A 16,604-nucleotide genomic window follows, 5' to 3' on the forward strand; every position below is an offset into this window, starting at 1 on the left:
ACTTAAAAATTTAGATATTTTATTCACATTAAACATATTGTGGTTCAATCATTATTTACTTATGTTCATGAGTTGAGAATTAGTATTCAAACTTCATGTGTATTAAATCATTAGACAGAAAATATGCTTAATAACCATTAATATTTGTTTATTTAGTGATTACAATTTTATTTTGACTAAGTAAAAGAATAATAAGTTTGAAATACTAAATTTATTTTCAAAATAAAGAATTTTATTATTACCTTGTGAAAGTAATAAATAGTGTTATATTATTAAAGATATTATAAATAGTATTAATAAAAATATAAAAGTATATATTAGTGATAATTATAGATCACCTTATTTTTAATAAAATATTAACTAAAAATGTGTGTAATGTAAATATTTCAAGTTCGACAACTAGTGATTTATTGAATATAATGTTATAACGTTTCAAATAAATTTTTTTTCATTTGTAGGTTAACTTTAAATTAGAGAACCTTTAATTTTTTTTAAATTAAAATGTTTAACATAATATAACATTATTGTTTGTTTCTATTTTATGAAAAATACAAGTATACTTCATTATAGCTGTATATGACAAATATATTTTTGTAGTATTATAATTTATGTAAGAAATTTTGTAATAAATTATTTTAATTTCTTTGAAGTGTATAACAGTAAGTATAAAATATATCAAACTATAAGCATATGATAACATTTTTTTTTCGTTAACTAAAAGATTTTTATTATTAATAAAATAAATTCCTTGCCAGATGATTTAAAATAAAATGTATTAGTTTATTTTTGAACTAAAGAAAATCATAAAGTTTATATTATATATAATCAAAATATTATAAGTTAGAGATTAGATCAAATCATGTATTATTGGATATTGCTTAATATTATATTGTAATATTTAAAAAATGATGTTAATATGATTGTATTTCTTAAGTCTTATGAATTTAACTTTAAATCACCAATAAACATCTGGATTATCAAAATTTTCAAGGAAGAAATTAGATCATATCAATACATGTAGATTTAAATTTTAAACTTTATTGTTTAGGAAGTTACATGTGCAATAGGTATATTAGTGAAATATACCGACTGGTATCGGACTCATACCTTGATATAAGTTGTTAAGTAAAAACTAAGTATGTATTGATAAGTATTGAAATTTTTTTCTTAAAAATCTTAATATATTAATATAATTTTATGTTTTGTAAATGAGATATTTTAATAATAAAATACATATTATGTACATTATTTTTTAGTATTCTTAAAATTAAATTTATATAAATCTTATTCATTTAAAATATTTAGAAATATAAGATTACTAGTAACTACTTAACTAGTAATTTCAATCAATTCTCTTTTTACTATTTAGAATAGGTATTGTCTATTAATTAGTTAGGTATATAAAACATATTTTATGTCATAAATTTATAATTTGTTAAGTAATAGGAATAGATTTAATTTTTGTTTTTGAATTTATTTTGAGATTATTATTTTTATTACCTATGAAACTTTTTTATATTTTTTGTTGTGAGAACTGCATTTGATTTGTGATTTTAATTTTAGTTATTATTTGTTGTATGTGTTTTTTTTTTTTTTTATACTTAGTGGGGACTTAATTTTGCTGTCATTTATTATTTTTATTATGTTAATAGCTTATGTTTTTTCTCCTGTGATGTCTTTCTTTTTATTTTTTATTAACAGTAATAGTTTCATTAAACAGTTTTATTTTCAATAGTTTATTTATAGTTTATATTTTAATTGTGATATGTGTAGTTGGGCAAACAATAAATATTACAAGTTCAATAATTATTAATGGTATTCAAATATTTGGTTTCTAAATATCACATAGTTTCATATTTTAATTGTTATATTTTTATATGCAAATTATTTTATGAAATTGAAAATTGATAAAAGTATTGAGTATATTTAAAATTTTGATTTGTTATTAATTTATAATTAATGTAACTTATGAAATGAAATAAAATATTAATTAGTAGAATTTCAATTTATGTAAAAATTTTAATATAGCTACTAACTGATTAAATTAGTTCTTTACAGATCAATTTCTAAGGTACCTAATTTTTTGTTATTTATTCATATAAACCGTAAGTACACTCATCTCAATAAATAATTAGCTTTGTTAGAAGTGTTGGATATATTTTTAAAAGTTAAATTTTAGATTTTAGTTTGTGTATGATGAATGTATCAATTAGGTACCCATATTTCTTATTAGATAATGTGTTAATATAGGAAATATAGGGAAATTTAATACAAGACAAACTGCACTTTCTAACAAAATGATAAAAAAGCATGATAATGAAGTCTTTTACGCACTTCTTTCAATTTATAGCAGGTACCTATATCAAATTTAACTTTGTTTTTATCAATAATAATTAATTAAAAACTCATTTTATGGTTTAGAAATAAATTTCATTATGATACCTTTGCTCGCTCCCCACAACTATACCACAGTTAATAGTTAATACTATAATGCTTTGTCGTGTACAACTGAAGTAATTATGATACTAATTTATGGATGAGAACTTATTTTCAATATTTCACATTTATAACACTTAAGAGAGCCTCAATGCAATGGAATGTGATTAAAATTGTATAAAAATTTATGTTTGAATGAAAATTCATATTTTTATAGTAAGAAATATAATGCACAATTATATTTAAAATAATATGGTCTAAAACAATTTCTTTTTAATTAATTTTGTGTTTGAAAAAACTTTTTTAATTAAATCAATTTTATACAGGCCTTTAACTCACATTTAAGTCAGGATTGATATCCACTAATTATTATTGGTAAGTGGTAGTTAGGTTTTATCACAGATATAAAGTATAATAAACTTTTATTCTTTATATTTGTGGTTTTTAGTTATTTTAAATAAGGATTTTTATGATTTGATGTCGGCTAGAAAAAACTTTTTTATTATTATAATGTGGGAAACTTATTATTTTAATGTTGGCATAACTGATCTATTAAAATTTGATTTTGGTGATATCTCGCTGTTATCAAAATCGGGAAAACTGTACTTTAGTCTCATCGTCGTCACTCGTCAATGCTCGTCATTTCATTAACGGTGATATCACTGCTTTCGTGATTGTTGGAGCATTGTCGAAAGATATTATACATTTTATTATTGTTGTTATTATTATTTATTATTACGTTAGAACTTGGTTGTGTTACGTAATACGCATATCTGTGCCCTGTGGCATTCTGTGCGTAGGAAATCAATAAAAATTTAACATTAATGTAATGTAAATAGTATATTCAAATAAATAGCAGCCTGCAGGAGAGCGAGTAACGATGAAGCGGCGGCGTGCATACAAGAATTCTGTAATTATTACCGTTGTCGTCAAGTGATCTCATATTATCTTCTCTCACATCATACTCCAACATTCTGCGTTACGGCCTTTATCGTAATGCATGTGATGCAGTAAATTTATCACCGAATTCTAGTCCACAATAATGTCAAACAATGTGCAACCACGCTGGACCAGCGCCAGGTAATTAAAGTAACGATACTATCATAGATCGTACTTCAGGTTTTTTATTTGTCGAAATCGTAGCATTTCCCATTTTATTAGTGAAAAACTATATTTCATGCTGCAGTGTTGTATTTCAGTTGTGCCTGTCAGACTTTGTTACCATGGTTACACCAATGTTGGTTTGATGAAAACAATTTGATTTTGGTTAACGTTTATTACTTTTAGTTTCTTGTTATTTGTGTGTACACAATTTCTATACTTCTTATTTATCTAAGTACTCTATATGAATATCATTCAGTGTTGCGATTTCAAATGTACCTATGTTTATAGTTAGATATTAATTTGGTGTACAAATTGTCAAATCATAACTTTAATAGGTATATTATGTATTGTACCATTACAATATTAAGATATTTAATCTATTTAAATTTAATTTATACCTATTTTTCATCCTTAAATTACTTTTAAATAGTTAAGTATCAAGATTTTTAAGAGAAAAAGTTTTATATGTATCGATATGGTGTAGTTATATACCATCTATTATGAAAGTCTGAGTATAATATGGTTTGTTACGTTTTGTTGATATACCACACGTGTATCTTCTTGAATGCTTATTATTGAATCAATTTATGATAATAATTTATAAGTAAGTCATGTTTGTTTCATGATATTCGATTCTAATAATGTGTCAGGTCATTTTTAACTATTATATCAAAGGTGCTTATACTAAGAAGATTATAAAATTCTGTTAAATTTTTGTGGGAATATAATATGTGAAATATTTTTGATAAGAAAAATGCTACCATGGTTGTTATAAAGCTTTTTTAGTATATGCAAAAGATTCAATTTTAAATTTAATATTGCAGTTAGTATTAAAACTCTAATATATATTATATTAATTATTGAAACTCATTATGCTAGAAATGTTACTTTCTTAATCCATTTAGATTGAGTACCTCATGCTACATTTGTATAATTCTAACCAAAAATTGCATATTATGATTATGTAATAGGTACATATTTTTTACATAATAGCTGTAATTTCTAATTGTCAGTCACTATTAAATTACAAATTCTATAAAATTTGATAGTTTTTGATATTAAATTGAAAACTTACATTTTTAAATTTTTCAGGTTAATATTGATCAAGACTGAATATCTAAATATTTATGAATTTTGAAATAAATTTAGTCATGGCAGTTAAATACAACCTTGTTAGAGATGTATTTCTCGTAAAAAAAATCAAATAAATTCTTTTTAGTTTAGTCCATTTAAATACTATATAATTATCAATACAAGTAATCCGTCTACATAGTTATGTGATTGTAAGTATTTTAATTAACAATATAATTTATATTGAAGTTAAATAGTTTTCATATTTACACAGTATAAAAATGCCCAGAAGACCATTGACAGATGAACAACGAGAACAATCCAGAAAACGTCGCTTAGAACGTGATCGTGAACGACAACGAAGAAGACGTTTAGATCCAGAGTTAAGAGCTATTGAGCGAGGAAAAAACACAATTGCTAAAAGACTATCTAGATCTAAAGGCCTTTATGGTGATAAAATTGATAAATTATATTCGGAATCTAATATTGATTGTAATAAAATGACATCATTGTAAGATAAATTAGTAGATTGATTATTTTTTTAACATTTCAATTTTTTATATTTTATTTTTAGGTTAGAAAATGTGGATATTGTAGAATTGGAAAATCTTAATCGAATAAAAAAAGAAAGAGATAAAGAAAGACAGCGTCAAAGAAGAATGGATCCTGAATTCCGTGCTAAAGAGCGTGCAAGAAATAGAATATTAAAAAGGATTGCTCGACAAAAAAATTATTATGCTGTAAAGGTATATTTTAGTTTCTTAATATCAATGTTTAGAAAATTATTGATAATCTCTAATTTTAAAAGGTCAATTTTGGTAAAATTAAAATCTATATTCTTAATTTCCCATTAGCTCATCTTAAACCATAGGTTTTTAATATTTTAAATTGTTACTTAACATGTTAAAAAGACTCTATGTGTTGTCTCAGCTAGAAAATGTACAACATAGCAAATTTGAGTTTACCAGTTCCAATTTTTTATGTTAAAGTGAATTTATTTATTATATTAACTATAAAAGTAAGATAATTATCTGTTATTTACATTATTATTTCAATTTTATTTACAAAAAAAAAAAAAAACTGTTTTTAAAATTAAATAATTTCATAAATCTTTTGATTACTGCTGTCATGTATGTGCCAATAGTATCTAATAACATTGTCTTATATATATATATATATATATATATATATATATTTTGTTTCAAATAAAATTAACCTTGAGCAGTGAGCTTTTATGTTTAGCAGCAGCAATGGGTATGATAAACTGTGCTTAATGTGTGGTCTTAGAGAATTACTTATTACTCTGGCAACCATCTAGCTTGCATTTTTATAAGATTAACACAATAAATCAAAGTTTCAGTCCTAGTTGATCATCAAAAATAAAAACTGATTTAATCACTGGATGTGGTTTGACAAAAGTTGGTTAACAACCTAAGGTTAATTAACATATATATTATTTTTAAAACAGTATGGAATAGACATTTCTGTAAAAAAAGTTATTTTAATAAAGTTTATTCTATGCTGTAACCAAAGGGTTATAATGAGATTAGTTAATAAAATATCACAATTTAAAAATGCTCATGTATTGCTATAAAATAAAATACTTAGCTTTTATTTAGTTACATAAAATTGGAACTGCTGTATTTTGTTATGTTTTAATATTGTATAATGGTGACAACACATGTGCCACGAGTATGGCATCATTTATAAAAAAAAACATATCTATACTCTGTTTCAAATAACATGACTTGCATTTGTGCACAGTGGGCGTGGCTAATGGGCTGCATGGAAACACATCGGTTAGGCAGCATTACGTGACGACTGATTTTGCTATGCGGGTGGTGGCAAGTGATCTACTCTGAATGTAATTCAGTCATTTATGTACAAGTCATCTTATTTGGAACACAGTATACATATGTTAACTTAATTTACCACATACTAAATTTGTATTCAGAAGATCCAATTTTTTGGGTATTTGTGTGTTATGAACCTTTCATAGTTTGAAATTGACACTCGAAAGGTATTTTTCCATTAAACACCATGCACCTGCCACTTTTATTACTTGATATGTGATTGTATATTACTACAATACTTATATCTTCTTTATTTTATTTACCTTTTGCTTCTTACTTTGGGGTTGGTCATCTTTGTTTACACTTTCATATGAGTTTGTCTTGTCACACTCGCTCACCTTTAGCAATACTCGTTATTATCGTGTCTATTCTGTGTATCCATGTTTTGTCTTTCTCTTTTTTATTCTGTATTAATTTTTATAGTTATTCTCAGCTTCCAAGCTTCATCTCCTTATAACCCTATCTCAACCTATTTTTCATAACTTTTTTTACAATTGATGCTTGTGACACATATTTACTTATATATTATATTGAATGATTCTTTAAACAAAGAACACATTATTTTATAGATATTTTCTTTTCGTAATTTAAAATAGTTATTAAATACTTAAAAAAAAAAAACAAAAAAAAAAAAATGGAAAATTTACATGATGGTGAGATAATTTCAGAGATTGATTTTAATAGTACAGGATCATAATGCACTATTAGTACCATTTTTTTATATTATTAACTTTAATGGTAGTGTGAATTAATCTATGAAGAAACAATAGAAATCTATTGTTTATAATATTACTTTTGTTTGTTTATTAGTTTTTTTTTTTAATATTTCAATTGTAAAGTAAGTTATGAGTTTGTATAATATCGCAATTTAAAAGTGCATATAATTCGCTTCAAAAGATATGAAAACATTTATATAAACACCACAGACAGAGGTTCTTATGTTTAAAATTGATAACATGTTCATAATTATTAACCCAATTCAATATATTTAGTCATAGTAATGACAATTATTATTACAGTTCATAATTTCATGTATCGTTCAGAAAAAATACATTAAAGTGCTGATAAGTTTAAATTTATAAAAAAGTCACAAAACTTGTTTCTGTTATATTGTTAGTTTTGTGTATATTTTGTTATTTAATAAGAGTATATCACTGTAATTAATGTGATAAATGTGAATTCTATGATTAATCATTGTTTAAAGAAAATTATTCTAAGCAAAAAGATGGTTAATCAGTCTCTTATTTTAAAGTATAGTAGTTTATTAATTTTATTTAATTTAAATTTATGCAATTATTATTTATTTTATATACAAAAAGAGCTTAAGAGTAATATTATAAGTATGCAGTAATACAATACCAATTTGTTTTTTAAAATATTATAATTTATAAATAATTAATAAAATTTACAAAATTAATTTTAATAATGGGAAATAAGACCATACTCTTTTTTAGCTGCCTTTTTTTGGAATTATAATTTTTGTAAAGCCCAAATTTTTTGAAGGCTAGTAAAGAAGCAAGGTTGAGTTTTAATTATAGCTACTATAATTTTTTTTTTTATCATCCAAGACATTTATTTAAAGATAAAAGGAAAAAAATATGCATCAATATATTTTGAATTAATCAATATATATTCATAGGTAGTAAATTGTGAATGCTGTGGAGAACCAATTGAAAATGACCATGTATGTTTCTCCAACATATTATCAGTCGAACTCCATGAAATTGATGTTACCAATAGTACCATAAAAAAAGTCATAAATGGTACTATGAATGATAGCTAACACTATTTTTATTTTTATCAACATTTTAAGTTTTTTTTTTCACATATTTTTTTATTTAAATTTCTTCAAACATTTTAAATTAAAAGTTTAAACTTGCTGAAATCACTGTTTTTTTTTTTTTTTTTATTAATATTATTAATTAATATTTGATATGTATTGTACTTGTATGTATGTATCGAGTTTAAATGAAACTTTGTGATATCACACCAACAATTTATATAATATTTTTAAAATAATTATATCTAAATATGTGTTGTTATAAATACATTAACTTATAATAGTTTAAATATTTTTGTTCACAGTACACCACTGATTGACGATTAACTATTATACAATTGTAACTAGACATTTGGACGTTAATAACTTAAAATTACATTTATTATTATTTAAATTAAATATTCCTTAATACTTTAACATGTTGACTGCATTCTGATGCCTATTGATGTTCTTAGGATCATTCAGTACCATTTGGCATTAAATATACTTTTGATAAGTGTTACTAAAATTTTTTGATCATTAGTGCAGATAAATTTTTAAAATATGTATTCACATATTTCAGTCAGTAGTGATACCATATATTATAAAAGCAGTTTTTATTTATTGAATTTATTATATGTACATATTGAAGTAGTGGCATAATTTGATTATGTATGTGTTTTTTGTGTGAGTGAGGGGGAACAGAGGATGACATTTTTGTACATTATACCTTTACTCCCCAAAAAATGTTAATATGTATTATAAGCTACATTTTAATATAAACATTGTGATGTGTATAATATAAATACACATGTAAAAGTATGTGTACAAGGAAACAAATAGGTACATAATATTTAAACAATCATTTTTAACTGATATAGTCATACATTATTGATATCACATTGTTTATGTATATCGTTACTTTACAAAGAATTAATATTAATTAACCATTCAGTAATTTATTTTTGTACCATAATACAACATAATATAATTTACCTACTTGGGCAAAAGAGTTTATTACTTATACTAATTATACTATAGTAGTGTTAAATAAGTACATACATATGGTATGCCAGTCTTTAAAAAATAGTCATAGAGGGGGATTCTCATTTAAATCCCTCTTATAATTATACTACTGCACTGGAACGAGAATCACTAAAAGACCTACGCAGTCAATGTGTTGGTCAAAAGTAAAACAATACCTGTGGGTATTTTAAGAAAAACACAACTAAGATTTATAGTTGATTTTATAAATGTTACAACTACAATTTTTAATTTTAAATTAAATAATTTATAAAAAAAGAAATTAAGAAGTTTTTAAAATTGTATTATAACTTAAATTTTAATGTCCAAATTCTAGATAACATGGCTAATTCAAAATGTTTACAAGTATTAATCTTAAAAATACATCATATTTTTTGTTATGTATAGTTTTAATATTTATTATTTTACATTTTCAGTGAGACATCAATTATCACATTAATAATATTCACTTGCTTTTTGTAGATTTTATTTTTGCTCAATAATTTTTCCAATTTTTATGGATTAATTAAGATTTTTTTTTTTTTTTTTGACCATTTTGATCTCAATTTTATTTTTATTATATTTTTACTGTATGAATAATTTATTTATTTTTTTTTTGTCATGGTATATTTATATATTATTTAATATAATACAAAATACCCTATATATAATACTTTTTATTGTGGTACAAATTTACTTAGTTATTAACAACGATATGGCAAAAACCATAAGTTTACAGTTTAATTAGAAGAACGATATGTCAGCTTACTTTATACCATAACTACAATATCTATTAATTATTTAAACAATAGTTGCAAAAAAATCTTTAAATTTACCACAATATTTTAGTCTTTAAACATTGTTAATAATTGACAATTGTAATCACAGTGTGTAAAAATAATATGTGTTATGTATAAATTAATTTATAAATTGATTCATTAATTAATTAAATGACTTAGTATTTTAATTCTATTTGAACAAGACATTTAAACGTGTATTTTGATTTTTATTAATAATTTTATAAATTTTAGCTAGATTTTTATTCAATTAAATATCATTAACTTTTGAATTTTAAATAGTAACTACATTTTCTGTAATTGTTATTTAAATGAAAAATAATGTTTTATTAACTGCAACTATTTATAAGTTTTAACAAAGTAGGTAAACATAATTTTATCAATTGTTATATTATTTTATTTAACACCTTGTAAATTAGCTTTCTATAATTTAAATCATTATTAATAAATAACAGTCATTATTTGTAAATCAGAAATTTATTTTATTTTAACATATAATTATCTGAAATTTAAAATAGTTTAATACATATTTAAAAATATTTAAAAATGTAATACAATTCTATCTAGAATAATTTGGAAGATTTCTGTTTGAACATGATTTTACATTTTTAAATTTTAGAAGAAAGATTTGAATTTCAAATAAATGTTTCTGTTATATGAGTAGATAAAAGTTATTTATTTAAAATTCTAATTTCAAGTATTGTAATTCTTTGCATTGGGTAATATTTTTCTAGAAACATGAATAATAACATGTGTGACTATTTGGCTCATGTTTTAGAAAAATATAATAAAGAATTTGATCAGTTTTCAAGTTTAAACAAAGGTGCTATGAAAAAGGGAAACTATAAGTTCATCCTTAATTTATAATTTAAGTAACACATAAAAGGCATTTTGGCTCTATTAAAATTGAATACAATAATATAAATTTAGAATTAATGTTATTATTTTTTTTTTTTTTTGTAATTGTTTATTAATTTAATTTTAATGGACAGGTACATTTATACTTAATAATAATAATCAGAGAATAAAATATAATAATAGCATAATATAATTTATCAATTCAACATAATTAAATTTAAAAATAAATAGCATATTACAATAACAGTTTATAATAAATAAGTAGGTATACAATTAAAATAATTATGTAGAGCTCGCTAAAAGATAATAGCTTTAGTTCGTCATTGATATATGTAATAATATATGGGTTGGTTTTTATACCTCAATAATTCAGGTAATATTTCATAACTTGATCAACATTAATTATTTTTAGATACCTTTAGTTAGACAAAAATTATACTGATTTGTGATTTTGAAACATCTACTTGTAATTTTAATATTAAATTGTGGGATAAGATTTTGTATTATCTGTACCTGTTGATCAGATATTGGATGGCAGTTTATTTATAAATTGTAACAGTTGTTTAACTGGGTATAGAACAAACATAAATTATCGTCCATTTTTAGATCACCTTATAATTTTGAAATAATTTAAATACCTACTACTAAATTACAATTGCCCCTCCTCTAATCATGTTGTCTATTTGTGTACACAATCTTGCGCGTGTAAATCACAATATCAATTAAAAATCGCTGTGGAACATCTTAAATCGATTTTGTTTTTATACTGATTAGAAGAGGGATCAAAATATTACAAGTATTCAGTTGAAAAAAAAGATGTTGCTGTTCAATGTTTAGAAAATTGCTGTGTCGACAGTTTTGATATTTTTCGCTCCTTTATTCATTACAGTTCATAATGATTATAATTTACACACAAGAGCAAAGGCAGCCGAAAGATTGTCTTATCAGGTGCTATACAGGTAATAACTTAATGTACATATCTGTTTAATTAATATCACCGCTAGTTTTTCTTAAAAAGGTTCTATCTTAGGTTGTTATTAAAAAAAAATTACAAATCGAGACACTAAAATACAGTCCGTGTAAATATACATTTACAATTTTCATTGACAAAGAATAATCAATTATTATTTTCTGCCAACTATTTAAAAATCGATTTACATTTTTTGCTGTAGATGCTTTGCATTGCTATTTCTCATTTAAACCTATTTTAAAATTTGATTTTATCAATTTATTTAATAAACAAATCCATAATAATTAAATGTAATTTTGGCAGTGGCGCCGAGTCACATAAATTTAAGTGAAGCAAAATCATAATATTTTGATAAATGGATTAGGAAATAATATTTTGTATACCTCTAATAACTAATAATTAGTTATTTATTTAATTATTTAGTTTAGGTATTAAGTAATGTCAAAAAAATAACACAAATATAATTAAAACCATCCACCCTCTTTATTATATAAAGCGATCGCTTCAGTTCATGTATAGGTTCGGCGCCACTGAATTCTGGTATAATATGTTGATTAGAAATTGGTAAATTTGCTTTGTAATTAAAACATGTAACTAATATTCCAGCAAAATCAAGGCAAAAATCAGAAATTCTTACCTTTTATAGTTTGATAATAAGTGATTTCATTTAATTATTAATTACTACATAAAATTGGATCTACTGAACACAAATTTGGTATGTTGTATTTTTGTAAGACGGAGACTTGAGGCAACATACATTAGTGCGGCGTTCTCTTGGGGAATCTATGATTTTTGTTAATAATGGCTAAATGTCGAATCTTGGATATATCTTTCTTACGGATGAAGTTTAATTGCTGCAATGAACGTGTATAAATAAAAAACAATTACAAGGCATATCCTTAACATCGATGGCGTTGAAGCTAGCATTTGAATGTTTGGCAGTGGAGTCACTGCAGGTGAGTATTTGTGCCGGCTTATATATTATCATATACAACAATAATTATAGGGAACTTATCTGTTATACACACGTAGGTAGTCGTGACTCGTGTTTAATTCGAATATTTCGTGAATAATTCGAAGTTTCTGTTACAATATTGAATCTAGAAAGTTTTTCTGTGGTGATAAGGGGAAGATTCACTTTTTTCTATTTATGATTTATCACATTAAGACAGTAGATACATTAATGATTAATAATTGATACATGCTATAAAAATATAATTTATTTTATAGTCTTTATACGAATTAGAAAAGATATTTTCTTAATTTTTTAAATCAGTCTAATGAAATGAGTTTTTTCTTGTGTACAATAATACAAATCTATTGTCTCTACGATGAATTCTTGAAATCTGTCTTCTTCGCCTTTGACACTTATTTTCGTACAATATTTTAGTACCTTGTACCAAAGTTGGTAAATAATAGGTAAACGTTATTGAAACATTGATAAAAATGAATTATATTTCATTAAACACTATTAAATTTAAGATCTAGCCGTTCTAGGCATCTCGATGTAAAACGGGCAGTGTTAGGAACAAGTAGCAAAAAAAAAAACAATCATCTTGACAAAGATAACACTAAATTTTTTCTAAGATGCATGTAAAAGATAAACAAATCGAGTTAATTTAATTAAAAGATAAAAGATAAAAATATTTTATCCAGATAAATTACAGATAATTATGAAAATAAAAATAATTAATGATTAAAAAAAATATATACCTTTATGAATATGCTTGTATAGTGTATAATATGTTTGTTTTGTCTTAATTTATTACACATTGTGTATCTCTAAACATTAACTTCAAAACATTATAATATGAGCACCAATATGTGAGTAACAATTAACTTGTGTCCAAAGAATATATCAATGATATAACTGCATTTCATAGTTCTTATTACATCACGTTCATCGAATTGAAGAAATAATAAATACAATAAGATAACACGTAAAGTACATAAAATATAATATCAAAATGTTTAATTTATAAACAATATTTTCAAGACTATATTCTAAAGTAGTATATATACTAACGTACACTAAAATTATTATTAATTAACAACATTGAAAAGATATTTAGGAGTATTATGTATATGATATAATGTTTAACATTTTTATTATGTACCTACGTATTAAAAATAGTTTACAGATAGTTCATAGATCTACTTTATAAAACCTGAAATACGTTAGTAGTATGTCATGTGAACTTGTCTGTTTTTATTAATTTATATTTTAATTATAGTTTTTGAATATTTTATAAAATTATGAGAAATAAGTAATAATTCCGGTAGTAACAAACAATAGTAATAGACAATAGTAGTAGTGCCTACGTAAATATATAAATTGATTAGTTTATTTTATCTATATTTATAACTGAATACAAAATATCAACAAATGGGAAAAATTTATAGTCTTTTCGCAATTATATTTGAAGCCCCAGTTATTTTACCTACAAGCTGCGCCTGATATAGCGAGAGTAATAATGAAGCATTTCGAACAAATCTAGCTAATTTTCACAATAAAACTAACTTGAGAATTTATCTAGATAAGTGAAATATTTAGCTAAAATAAATATTTAGACAACTTGTAATTATTTATCTAGATAAGATAAAGATAAAAAAATAATTGTCTAGATAAGTCTCCTAACATTGAAAATGGGTGATCGGTAGGTAGGTATGTGCATTGATATTTGATATTAATAATAAAAGATAATAAAACAATAACAAGTATTATAGATTAGCGCTATGTTACATTTCCAACGTGATTTGATTTGTTTTTTGTTCGAAATGAATAATGATGAAATTAAAACGCGTACTATATGTACTTGATTAACTTTTATTTTGAATAATAAATTTCAGTTTTAATTTTATACTTAAGTTTTACAATTGGATTACTCCAATTTTTTTACAGATCCCTTCAATTTTAAGTTCTACTGTATATGAATTATGTCTTTTATATCTTTAAGTTGATTATTTTAGATTATGAATAATCACAATAATAATATATAATATAATCATAATTATTGTGATAACTAGACATTCTAGGTTTTTTAGGTTTTCGGATTTAATTTTTTTTTTTTAAAGGTTAGAAACCCAAATTGTTTTTAAATTGCTTCATATTTTAGGAAGTTGACCATCTTAAATTAATATATTAAATAAAACAATCAATATAAGTGTGTGATGATATTCATATTACTTTAAAAATTCTATGCTGCCTAGTAGCTAATAATACTCAAATGTTTAAATGGATTATGCAATAATAATTAATAATTATATGTCTATGATTTAAATCAATAAAGATACCTAGGTATCATAGAAAATAATTAGTTGTACAAAAATAATATTTTAATAGATTAATAGATATACGCCAACAAAGGAATAATAGATTATAAAAATACTAAATATACTATTAAATAATCATGACTGCCGAAAAATAGTAGAATAAATAATAATAAAATATTTTAAATATTATAAAAACCGTTATCATATAAATAATTAATACTAAATGTAAAATTGAAATAAAATGTCGATTTATATATTATCTAGTTAGGTATGAAATGGGAGGCAGTTTGTGTGCACGGTGCGCCAATAAAATACAAAATAGTTGTCTATAGACTAAGTGTAGGTTATCTATTTCTAAAAAGAATTACAAAAATAAAAATATATTGACTATAAGGCTTATTGTATTGGATTTGTAAAGAATAGTAAGTTTTGAGCAAAGTTTGGTTTATTAAATAATAAACTTGATAAAAAAAGTATTAATATATTTCAAAAGTCGTGTTAAAAATTATTTTAAGAACTAAATAACAGATTCTATGAAAGTATTCACAGTATATTTAAAATCTTGAAAAAATATTGTATAATAAAATTTATGACTATGATAACTTAATAGAAATTAATAATTTAACTTTTAAAGTTTTATTGATTGAGTTTGCGAGGAATTGCGTGTCGATTTCGATGACTCGTGTAAACTATTATGAGCCTTAACGATACCGCGTGTCCGCGTCACATATTCTGCAGCAAACAGGCTGTCGGAATACGGAGTTTTGTTTTTAATTGCATTAAGAATTGGAAATATGAAAATATTAGACTTTGTTCTATTTATGGTTCCCGTAAAAAACGAAACAATAGCTAAATAAAAATCTTTGCATAATTTATCAATATAATATAATAAGTAGGTATATAGTTATTGTTTCGTAACTTATGCAGTCTTATAAAAAAATTGATGGTACAAACTACAAATACCGTAAAAAATATATTTTTTTTTACTTTTGTAAATAATTATCTTTTATCATTTCAACTATTTGGTCTTAACCCACTAACCCCAAAACAGCAGTATAAAGTTTTGAAAGTGATTATTTTTATTGACGTCACTTCTTTATAATCGCACCATTATTTCTAATAATTGTTATAAATAAATAATACCTACCGAAAAAGGTAACTACGAATCAGTTATATCCCTCTAACCCGAACACGTTTTTTCAATAAGTCTATTAATGAATAATTAAATAATTCATATTGAGTTTTCGACGCAATCCTATAAGAAAATATGATGATGAAATTTAAGATGATTAAAATTTTTCTATTTCCTCTCCCTATTCGAATATTGTCATAAATGTTTTATTTTAAATGAATCGAGTAGATATGTTATAATATAGTATATTAAGTATACTTTAAGGGATTCATCAAGAATACTCGTATCCATTTTAAATTTCAAACAAAGTGATGAACGAGTTGATTAA

The 16,604-nt window shown here is 23.4% G+C and overlaps 1 protein-coding gene across 2 annotated transcripts; it reads left to right on the forward strand.

Moving 5' to 3' along the window:
• The first annotated feature begins 3,060 nt into the window (after window positions 1-3,060).
• Window positions 3,061-8,312, forward strand: LOC112595909 (zinc finger CCCH domain-containing protein 13-like). 2 transcript variants are annotated; one of them, XM_025341301.1, is made up of 5 exons: window positions 3,061-3,516; window positions 4,633-4,823; window positions 4,869-5,122; window positions 5,186-5,357; window positions 8,104-8,312. In XM_025341301.1, the coding sequence occupies exons 3-5, from the start codon at window positions 4,893-4,895 to the stop codon at window positions 8,245-8,247; spliced, it is 546 nt and encodes a 181-aa protein (XP_025197086.1). In that variant the 5' UTR covers window positions 3,061-3,516; window positions 4,633-4,823; window positions 4,869-4,892; the 3' UTR covers window positions 8,248-8,312. The 2 variants fall into 2 exon arrangements, with proteins under 2 accessions (XP_025197086.1, XP_025197085.1); XM_025341300.1 differs by having other exon boundaries at window positions 4,886-5,122.
• The last annotated feature ends 8,292 nt before the right edge of the window (window positions 8,313-16,604 follow it).

This window comes from Melanaphis sacchari, unplaced genomic scaffold (assembly GCF_002803265.2).
Source record: "Melanaphis sacchari strain LSU unplaced genomic scaffold, SCAv2.0 Contig2_pilon_pilon, whole genome shotgun sequence".
Taxonomy (NCBI): domain Eukaryota; kingdom Metazoa; phylum Arthropoda; class Insecta; order Hemiptera; family Aphididae; genus Melanaphis; species Melanaphis sacchari.

Coding starts and splice junctions, on each gene's coding strand:
- LOC112595909 (XM_025341301.1), top strand. CDS start 4,893: ATGCCCAGAAGACCATTGACAGATGAACAACGAGAACAATCCAGAAAA. Junction 5,123..5,185: donor TGTAATAAAATGACATCATT/GTAAGATAAATT, acceptor TTTTATTTTTAG/GTTAGAAAATGTGGATATTG. Junction 5,358..8,103: donor AAAATTATTATGCTGTAAAG/GTATATTTTAGT, acceptor ATATATTCATAG/GTAGTAAATTGTGAATGCTG.